Raw genomic sequence first — 11,281 nt, 5'->3', positions numbered from 1 at the left:
TAAAAACAAAAATAAACAAATGGGACCTAATGAAACTTCAAAGCTTTTGCACAGCAAAGGAAACCATAACCAAGACCAAAAGACAACCCTCAGAATGGGAGAAAACATTTGCAAATGAAGCAACTGACAAAGGATTAATCTCCAAAATTTACAAGCAGCTCATGCAGCTCAATAACAAAAAAACAAACAACCCCATCCAAAAATGGGCAGAAGACCTAAATAGACATTTCTCCAAAGAAGATATACAGAATGCCAACAAACACATGAAAGAATGCTCAACATCATTAATCATTAGAGAAATGCAAATCAAAACTACAATGAGATATCATCTCACACCAGTCAGAATGGCCATCATCAAAAAATCTAGAAACAATAAATGCTGGAGAGGGTGTGGAGAAAAGGGGACACTCTTGCACTGCTGGTGGGAATGTGAATTGGTTCAGCCACTGTGGAGAAGAGTATGGAGGTTCCTTAAAAAACTACAAATAGAATTACCATATGACCCAGCAATCCCACTACTTGGCATATACCCTGAGAAAACCAAAATTCAAAAAGAGTCATGTACCAAAATGTTCATTGCAGCTCTATTTACAATAGCCAGGACATGGAAACAACCTAAGCGCCCATCATCGGATGAATGGATAAAGAAGATGTGGCACATATACACAATGGAATATTACTCAGCCTTAAAAAGAAATGAAATTGAGCTATTTGTAATGAGATGGATAGACCTAGAGTCTGTCATACAGAGTGAAGTAAGTTAGAAAGAAAAAGACAAATACCGTATGCTAACACATATATATGGAATTTAAGGGAAAAAAATGTCATGAAGAACCTAGGGGTAAGATAGGAATAAAGACGCAGACCTACTGGAGAACGGACTTGAGGGTATGGGGAGGGGGAGGGGTGAGTTTTGACAGGGCGAGAGAGAGTCATGGACATATACACACTAACAAACGTAGTAAGGTAGATAGCTGGGGGGAAGCAGCCGCAAGGCACAGGGATATTAGCTCGGTGCTTTGTGACGGCCTGGAAGGGTGGGATGGGGAGAGTGGGAGGGAGGGAGACGCAAGAGGGAAGACATATGGGAACATATGTATATGTATAGCTGATTCACTTTGTTATAAAGCAGAAACTAACACACCATGGTAAAGCAATTATACCCCAATAAAGATGTTTAATAAAAAAAAAAAAAAAAAAGGGCATGAAAAGCACAAACCATAAAATAAAAAATTGATAACCTGAAAAAAAAAAAAAAAAAAAATTACAACCTATACAAAAAGAGCTTTACTAGCAGTCTTAGAAAGAATTTAAATAATTCTTAATTATTTAAATAATTTAAATTTTAATAATTCTTAATTATTCATAATAATAAAATCAGTCATCACTGATTGGCTGCTGAGGAAAAAAAAAAAAAAAAAAAAGAATGGATCTATTAACTACAAATTGAGCTGAAAAAAGCCTCAAGTAGGAAATAATTTTGTTGGCCTCTGGTTTTGAGCAATAAAAGCAAAATTCCACTAAAGCACTGTAGCTCAGAAATGAACTCTATTATGTGTTAGAGACTTCCTGTACAAAAAAATTTGATGAGTTCTGCTAGCTAAAACCAAAAAACCTAAGTAGGTCTGTCATTAAGCTATAATCTTCCATTGACTCCCCTCAATGCCCTCCGTCTAAGAACATATCTTCTTACCCCACCACCCCAAAAGCAGGCAAGAATCTGTGGTATAGCTGAAGAATTCTGGGTTCTAATTCCAGGCCTACACACAATTCTCAGACCCTTAATTTTCTTATTTCTTATATTGGAATAATAATAATACCTGCCACACAAAGTTGTTTTGAAGTTTAAATGAGACATGATGAGTAAAACAATTTATAAATGCAATTCAAGGTTAACTTCAAAACCTATTTTATAATCCTGCTTATTTGGTTGACTCCTGTTTCTCATGACCCATGTAAGTGGGTAGAACAGTGTTCTTCACAAAAAAGACGCATCCACCTGGAACTTGTTAATAGGACCTTATTTAGAAATAGGGTCTAGATCCTCAAGGGTCTTGAGATGAGATTATTGTGGATTTAGGGTGGGCCCTAAATGCAGTGACAGGCATGTTTATAAAAGAAAGGCAGAGGGAGATTTGAGACACAGAGACACAGGAGAGGAGGCCATGTGGACATAAAGGCAGAAATTGGAGTTAGGCTGGCACAAGTCAAAGAACATCTGGCTCCCCTGAAGCTAGAAGAGGCAAGGAAGGATGCTGTCCTAGAGCCTTCAGAGAGGCCCTGCTGACCCTTGAGTTTGGACTTCTGGTCTCTAGAACTGTGTGAGAATAAATTTCTGTTGCCTTTTTTTTTTTTTTTTTGCAGTACGTGGGCCTCTCACTGTTGTGGCCTCTCCCGTTGCGGAGCACAGGCTCCGGACGCGCAGGCCCAGTGGCCATGGCTCACGGGCCCAGCCGCTCCGTGGCATGTGGGATCTTCCCAGACCGGGGCACGAACCTGTGTCCCCTGCATCGGCAGGCGGACTCTCAACCACTGCACCACCAGGGAAGCCCAATTTCTGTTGCTTTTAGCCAACCAGTTGTGGTAATTTTTTTTGGCAGTCTTAGGAAACTAATACAGCCACATCCAATCGATCAGTAAATCATGACAGCTTAACCTTCAAAATATGTCCACACCATGTACCCGCTCTGCCCTCATCCCATTAGTTCCTCTAAGGCACCATCATCTCATTATGATCACTCTGCTTTAGTCTTTGCACCTGCCTACAGTCCACGCAGCAATCAGAATATGATTGAAAACTGAAGTCAAGTCTTGTCTCTCCTCTGCTCAATACCTTCCACCTGCTGCTCATTTCTCTCAATATAACCCAAAGGCCTTAAGATGGCCTACAAGGCTGGCTACGATTTGGCCCGGCTATCTCTCGGACCTCATTTCTTACCACCCTCTCAGTCCTGCTTTCCTTCTTCTTCTGCAAGTTTGCCAGTCACCCTCCCTCAGAGCCTTTGCACGCTCTTCCTTCTGTTCAGAGAACCACAGGGCTGCTTCCTTATGATCTGTACTCAAATCGCACCTCCTCAGAGAAGCCTTGCACATCTGTCCTATCCAAAGTGGCCTACCCCAATTACTGTCAATAATAATCACCCTATTGACTTTCCTCAAAGTGCCCATCACAAACAGTACTTAGTTCTTTTATTTTCCTGCTCATGGCCTGCCTCTCCTGTGAGAAGATCGGCCTCTCAGTGTAAGGATCTTGCCTGTCTTGTTCATCGCTACATTTCCAGTACTGATGCTCAGCACGTTGCAGCCATTAATAAATATTTGCTGAATGAATGAAGAAAGGAACAGTTCTCATAGCTATTAAGGGTGTAGACCAAAGAGGACAGAGATGGTAACTATTTTCAACACCAACCCAAACAGCACTTTCTGGCAAGTAACCTAGACAGCCATCTACACACATTCTCAGTGGGTGGGATAAGAACCCACTGCAGCTGCAAATCATTTTGTCTGAAGTTAGGGCATAGTTAAATAGTATTAACATTTCAGTGAGGTATTGGAATTTTTAAATGCTTTCAGCTGTCAAGTCCGGGATATGATATTAATGCTAAATCTCCAAATGAGTTCCTGAAGGAATTTGGGAACAATAAAAACAAGTTTTTCATGTGTTTACCTCTCAGTTTAACAAGTGCTTTCGTATGTCTTATTTTAACTGTTACCTGCTTGATTAGAGATGGCAAACAATATTATTCCTATCTTACAGATGGAATATTGAGACTTAGGGAGAATAAGTGACCTATACAAGGTCCCATGACTGCTCAAGTGGCATTAGGGCACTCCTGGACCTAAACAGGACTTCTGATTGCAAATTCTTTATATTCCTCCATTGCACTCTATTCATTGATTTATTTAGTGTACATTATTGAGCACCGACTTTCAGGAACTGTTTTAAGTGCAGCACGTAAACTTAAGAAAGTGGATAATCTTTGGTTTTCCATTAAAAAAAAAGAATGTGTAATCCATGAACTTCGGGGGGGAAATCAGTATGGTAGCTGCCACCGTGTTATCTCTCTTTCTTGATGCAACCGCTATTATTTGGAAACCTTTGAAAATACATAGGATAAGTCTCCTGTTTCCGGAGCAAGGTCCTTCCTGGAGGCGGGGACTGGACTGGACGACCCGGGCTGGTTCATCGTCATCCCCGCGGGCGGCCACGGCACAGAGTAAGTGAGCTACACCCGGTAACAAGGGTTCCATTCTCGCGTACGGAGGTTGCGGCGTGGAAAGTTGGGCAGCCCTGCTGGAGAATGCTCCTAGAGCTGGGCAGCACTGCGAGCAGGATGATCTTTGGCCCTAAGTACTCCAGCAGGTTAAATTTGCGGCCACGGGTCGGGGCTCCGGGCGAACGAGACGGGGCGGGGCGCGGGGCGGGACGGCGCGCGGCCGACGTGGCAGCGCAGGGAAGTGCACCTACGGTGGCCATCTTGGAGGTGGGGGCGTGCGCGGCGAGCGGTTGCTTGCATCTTGCTCGTCTTGTCGTAGTCGTAGTCCTACAGCTCAGCCTCTGTAGTCCCAGCTTTTCACTGCCACGCAGACCCTCTCTCCGGCCCGCAGGTGAGCGTCAGCCTGGCAGTAACGCGGGTGTATGCGGGCGACCGGACGGGACGCGGGCTCCCAAACCGGCGCCCAGGGGCGCCGTGGTGCGAGGTGGGCGGGCCGGCAGGCGCCCCGAGAGCGAGGGTAGTTTGGGAGTTCCGCCGTCGTGCAGTCCGGGCGCGGGCCGTGGGTGCATGCAGGGTTCAGGGTGCGCTTCGAGAGGCAAGCCGTTCCCGCCGCGGCTTACACGGTGGGTGCGGCCCGGGGGTCTAGTTCCGGGACCGGCGCCGGCGCCCCGGGATGTTTGGCCCCACCTTCCACCGCGCTGGCCGGAGGGGAGATAAGGAGGCAGGAGCCCATTGACCTTAGCTCGGCCCAGCCCGGCCTGGAGACGTGGCAGAGCTTGCGGGGAGGCCGCTACCGCCTGGGAGACTCCTAGGTCAGCAGACGGGGACGGGCAATGGGATGTAGGTTCCTTTCCCGTGGGTTCCCCCATCGGTACCTAGCGCCGCTCCAGAGGGCTTTTGCACTGTGCTGTCTCTTTGTTCGTTCCTGGTAACTGCTTCGGGCGAGTTTGCCGGATAGCCTGTTCTGTAGATTGGCAGAATTTGTCCAATCCAAGAGAGTTTTTGTCATTCCAAGTAGTTATTTTAAGAGACAACATGTAGATTTCTGCGAACGTGACGCATTTTGGCATTCCAGTCTTTTCCCTGTACAGCTGCTATTTTGTCAGTGAACGTTTATGGAAGTTATTTTGGGATAAGAAGTGGGAATGCAGAGACAAAACTCAGACCTTCCTGTAGCAGTGCTCACTAAAGGGTAGTAGAGATTATCTTTTGAACCGGTAATCAACAATAATAATCGCTTTTAACAAGCTTTTACATTTATCAAACCTTTTCTTGTATCTTTATAAGTAGCCACCTACTTTTTCTAACAGAAGAACCAAGACACAAGCAAATTGGAAGATCAGGGTCGGTCCAGAGACTGAGGACTCAATTTTCCAAGCCGTTTCCGTCACTTTTTTTCCCATCACTTTTTCTTTGATGCTGATACATTAATATCCTTTTTGTGTCGAGAATGAGCACTAGAACCTTTACCAACTCTGACATTTTGCTGTTACTTTTATCACAAGAGCTTTTCTTTAGTAAAAGGTATTATGTTTATGCATCCAAAATTTACCCAATATTGTCATTAAGCCAATTCTCAAATAGTATGGCTTTTAAAGACAGAAAGAAATTGACCAATTATTCCATTTTATGGGTTGTATTCATTGTACAGGTTCTTTTGCAAATGCACTCATTAATATTTATGTTTAAATATGATTTCTACTAATTACTGTGAGAATTGGTAGCATCTGTAGGAGGAAGATGAATAACCAGTAGAAAAATGAGATGAAGAAAAGAGGTAGTTTTATCAGGGAGTGATAAAGCCCCCAGAAGGCCATTCTGTCCCTGATTATCTTCATCTGTAGGTATTGAATGAAAGGATTTTGCTTCCCTGGATACCTGTTTTCTACTTACTGCCATAGATCTTTCCTCTACATTCACAACAGAACTTTTTGAAAGTGTTGTACGTATTTGCTTCACCTCACACACCTCAGTCCAGTTGAAATTGGCTTCTGTCCCCACTCCTTCTATGGAAACGGCTCTCACTAAGTTTTATCTCCAGTTTGGCAAATCTGTTGACTTTTTCATGTATCATCCTATTTGTCTTTTCTGTAGCATTTGATACTGTTGCCCATTCCTAACTTGAAACACTCTTCTCTGGCTTTTGGACACCACAGCCTCCTGGTTTTCTTCCTATCTTTCTGGTCTTCCATTCTTCTCTGCAGGCTTTTTTTTTTTTTTCCTGGGCTCTTCCTCAAGGGTTCGTTGGGCCATCTTCTTTTTTCTCCTGATCTTCTCATATAATCTCTTTTCAGCACATGACTTTAGAGACTATCAGTAAACTGTTGAAGCCCACATTTATGTGGTTGCTGAGCTGCAGACCAAGTCACCGGTACTTGGACGTTTCAAGGAGCTTGAACTTAGCATGTCCAGTATTAAATACTGCATAATCCCTCCTCTCCCAGGATGTCAGACATACACCTTGACCTCCTCCAGTGTTCCCTGTCTTACTGAATGGCACCACCATCTCTCCAGTTGTGCAAGTCATGCCTCTCCCCCTGCTGAACCCCATATCCAGTCAGTCACTGGGTGTTAACCACCTAAACATTTCTTGAGTCTATCCACTCTCTCCATCTCCACTATCATCACCTTAGTCTGGGGCCAGATAACTCTTTCTTGTGGGGGCATCCTGTGCATTGTAGGATTTTTAGCAGTATCCCCAGCCTTTACCTACTAGATACCAGTAATACCCCCTAGTTCTGACAACCAAATATGTCTCCAGACATTGCCAAATGACCCTTGCGGGGGAGAGGGGCAGAATCACCCTCCTCCACTCCCCATTTGAGAATCACTAACCTAGGATGTTATTTGAACTACTTCTATATCCTTCTTAATGGTCTCTCTCTGCATCTACTCTGACTGCCCTGTGGCACAAACTGCATACTGTGGTCAGAGGAATTTTTCCAAAACACAAATATGAATGGCCAAAAGCTGGAATCAGCCTGAATGTCCTTCAGCAAATAAATGGGTAAGCAAACAGTGGTACAACTATAAAATGGAATACTCTTCAGCAGTAAAGAACCAACCATTGACATATCCAACAATTTGGATGGATCTTAAGAGCATTCTGTGGAGTGAAGAAAGCCAGTCTCGAAAGGTTGTGTGCTATATGATTCTATTTACGTAACATTCATGAAATGAGAAAATGGTAGAGAACGGTCGGTTGCCAGAGCTTATCGTTGATGAGAGGGTGCGACCAAGGAGCAGCATGTGGGAGTTTCTCTGGGGTGATGGAGCAGTTCTGTGTCCTGATTGTGGTGGTAGCTACACGAGTCAGTGCATATGGTGAAACTTCATAGAACCACACACACGCACACACACACGCACACACACGAATGTAAAAACAGGTGAAATCCAAATGAGGTCTGTAGTTCAGTTACTCGCATTGTGCCAGTGTTAATTTCCTGGGCTTTATCGCCGTAGTCTAGTTACGTAGGATGCCATCACTGGCAGAAACTGGGTTTAAGGTACTCATGAAGTCTGCTGTATTTTGGCATCTTCTTGTGAATCTGAAATTTCTTCAAAAAAGTGAAAAGACCCAATATGTCATTCCCAGTTTGAATGCCCCACAGTGACTTTCTGTTCTTAAAAGACCCGACTCTTTAATTTGGCTTATACGTGTCAGCGCAGTCTGAGTTCCTCTCCATGTCTCCGGTCCTCATTATTCCTTTCTGCTGCATGCGTTTTCTTGAATGTGTCAATGTCCCTCAACCTTCCAGGGCCTTTATACCTTCTCTGTATTCACTTTTTCTGGCATGTGCCCTCTTTAGCTCCTTTCCCTTGCCTAATTAAATTCTGATCGTCCCTCAGATCTCAGCTTATATGTGACTTCCTTGGGGAACCCTCTTCTGTCCGCAAGTCAAAACCGTATTCCCAGCGAGCAGAATTGTTCCTGCTCTCAGAGCACATCATTCAGGCTATAGTTCATTGTTATGTTGCTGTCATTGTTTGACTGTCTCCCGGACTGGACTTTAAGTATCCCGTTTGTTTTGCTTACACTGTATTTCCAGAGGCATCAGTACAGTGCTTGGCAAGTGGTTGACCGTTACTGAATATTTGTTAAATGAGTAAAAACTTCAAAAACTTAATTGGTAGGTTTAGAAGTTTTGATTTTATACTTGAGGCAGGCTTGAAAATTTGTAATTTTTAAGGAAGTTTTCCCACATTTTGTAACCCATTTTTGACTTAGGTCGAAATGCTATCTAGCGGCATTTTTGCTACAGTTAAATTTTCTAAAACCCAAGACATATCATTTAGCCATTATGGGGCACATTTTAGAATGTAAACTAAGAAAACCTGGGAATTGAGCACAGTAAAGAGTAGCCCTCGTACACTGCTTAATGAGGAGAGAGGAAGTGTTTCAAGAATACTTTAAATAACTTATTTTTATTTTAAAAGTAATAGTGACTGGAATCTAGATATAAATCTACCATGCATTCATGTGGCAGAAATTAAATTAGTAATTTACTATTTGAAATATATTGGGTAATTAATTACTTAGTTAACGTAAAATTATTTCTCAGTAATGGAGTAGGTGTATGAAAATGTCTCAGATTGTTTGCAAGCTAAATATTCTCACAGACTATTTCCTTAGGAATTTTGACAAACCCTTCACCTGGAGATAAGTGGCATTATAAACAGTAAAGACAGACATCTGTCTGTTGATCATTTTAAAAAACTATTCTCTAACTATACAAGGTTTAAAAATATACTTTTTATTACTGTGTAATATTTATTACATTTTAATATTTTTACAGTTTTACCGTAATTGAAGAAAAATGATGGAAGAGAGTGGAATAGAGACAACACCACCTGGGACTCCTCCACCAAGTTCAGCAGGACTGGCTGTCGCTGCCACAGCGGCACAGCTGTCTTCCCCCCCAGCCCCTTTAGGTACGTGCAGTTGTCTAGCATCAGTATGTTTTGAGGTTAGTCAAGATCCTGTTATCTTTTCTCAGAGTCTTTTAAAAAAAGCATAGAGGCATACCTCAGACATACTGTGAGTTCAGTTCCAGACCACTACAATAAAGTGAATATTGCAATAAAGTGAGTCACATGAATTTTTTTGTTTCCCAGTGCATAGAAAAACTATGGTTACACTATACTGCAGTCTGTTAAGTGTGCAATGTATTATGTCAAAAAAAAGAATGTACGTACCTTAAGTAAAAACTTTGCTAAAGTATTGCCTAAAAATGCTGCTCATCATCTGAGCTTTTAGCGAGTTGTCATCTTTTTGCATTAGTAACATCAAAGATCACAGATCACCATAACAAATATAATGATAATGAAAAAGTTTGAAATGTGGGAGTTACCAAAATGTCACACAGAGACACGAAGAACAAATGCTGTTGGGAAAAATGGTGATGATAGACTTGCTTGACACAAGGGTTGCCACAACCCTTCAATTTGTAAAGCGGAGCAAAGTAAAATGAGGTGTGCCTGTATATTAAAAATTCTGTAATCTTTGCCAGGATGAAGGGAGATACCTTTTTTAATTTAAGCCCAAAGACAGAAAACATATATGTTTTGCTTTATCCTAACTTTCATTTTTTATGTTCATACTGACTAGAAATCTTCTTTGTTATGACAGAGATATCCTAAAAAGTATGTGTTAGCTTTGTCTAATGTTCTGTGACTTTGTGGTGATTAACCTTCTGACCAAAGTTTGAGCCTTAAATTGTGAGGTTTTATGCTCATATCAGCAGGGATGAAAAACGGCTTTATTTTATTAAAAGCACATCAAAACAAACAAAAACACAAAGGTCTGCAATACCATAACTTAATTTTACATATCTGCTGCTTTTACTGATGGGAGTTGAAAGTCATTTGCACTCAGTCATAGTCGTATATTTCACATCACACATTTAAAAATAACTCTTGGGATAGGGTCTGTTAAATTTTAAAATTTTCCAAGAAGACAGTAATGAGACACTTTGAAAACCAAGTGAAAAACATTTCACCGACGCATTTTTTTCCTGCCCTCCTTTTTCTAGCTGCGGCCAGCGCTTTCTCTTCTCCAAGCGTGTCCTCTGTGCAGCCCCCGCCGCCACACACGTTCTCCACCCCTCAGCAGTCCCTGCCTCCTGTGAGGCCTTCGCCACCTTTGCCCTTTGTGCCTCCTTCACCGGTTCCTTCTGGTCCTCCACTCATTACCTCTTTACCACCTCATGTTTCTCCACCAACTGCTGCTGCCTTCAGTAACCCTCCTTTATCCCACTTCCCACCTTCCACTTCTGCCCCAAACACTCTCTCATCTGCCCCCGCTTCGGGTCCTCCCACATCAGGATTCTCTGTCGGCTCAGCCTATGACATTACACGAGGACATGCAGGAAGAGCTCCCCAGACACCCCTGATGCCGTCTTTTTCTGCACCTCCGGTGACAGGTAATTCTCTCTCTCACTGATACTTTGAAACAAGTGGTTATGGTGAATGTTTTATTTATTTTTTTAACAGCTTTATTAAGGTATAATTGACATACAATTGAACCCTTTCATGTGTACAGTTTAATAGTTGTTACTGTATTTATCGAGTTGTGCAGCCATCACCAAAATCAATTTTAGAACCTTTTAATCAGTCCAAAAGAAACCCCATACCTATTAGCTGTCACTCCTTACTTCCTCCCAATCCTCATGGCCCTCAGAACCACTAATCTACTTTCTGTTTCTATGAATTTGCTTATTTTGAACAGTTCATATAAATGGACTCATAATATGTGTCTTTTGTGACTTAGTGTAATATTTTCAAGATCCATCCATGTTGTAGCATGTGTCAGAACTTCCCTTTTAAGACTGAATAATATTCCATTGTATGGATATACCACGTTGTGTTTATGCATTTCATCAGTTGATAAACTCTTGGGTTGTTTGCACTTTTTGCCTATTGTGAATACTGATTCTGTGAACCTTTGTGTGCAAGGTTTTATGCGAACATGTTTTCATTTCTCTTGGGTTTATCTAGGTGCAGAATTGCTGACTTTTTTTTTCCTGGAGGGGTTTTTTTTTTTTTTTAATTGAAGTATAGTTGCT

General features: G+C 42.3%; 1 protein-coding gene across 7 annotated transcripts in view; it reads left to right on the top strand.

Moving 5' to 3' along the window:
* The first annotated feature begins 4,137 nt into the window (after window positions 1-4,137).
* The window catches only part of PRRC1 (proline rich coiled-coil 1), a 43,992-nt gene continuing 36,848 nt past the window's right edge, over window positions 4,138-11,281 (top strand). For 2 of the 7 annotated variants that reach the window (XM_032627646.1, XM_032627639.1), the window contains exons 1-3: window positions 4,457-4,608; window positions 9,014-9,149; window positions 10,250-10,639. In XM_032627646.1, coding sequence (XP_032483537.1) covers window positions 9,035-9,149; window positions 10,250-10,639 — 505 coding nt within the window. In that variant the 5' untranslated portion in view covers window positions 4,457-4,608; window positions 9,014-9,034. Of the gene's footprint in view, window positions 9,150-10,249; window positions 10,640-11,281 lie in introns of all 7 variants that reach the window. The other 5 variants (XM_032627645.1, XM_032627640.1, XM_032627642.1 and 2 more) reach the window with 5 other exon arrangements.

This window comes from Phocoena sinus, chromosome 3, assembly GCF_008692025.1.
Source record: "Phocoena sinus isolate mPhoSin1 chromosome 3, mPhoSin1.pri, whole genome shotgun sequence".
NCBI classification, from domain to species: Eukaryota; Metazoa; Chordata; class Mammalia; order Artiodactyla; family Phocoenidae; genus Phocoena; species Phocoena sinus.
Note: the sequence above shows the minus strand (reverse complement) of the source record. Positions and strands in the feature narration are given on the sequence as shown.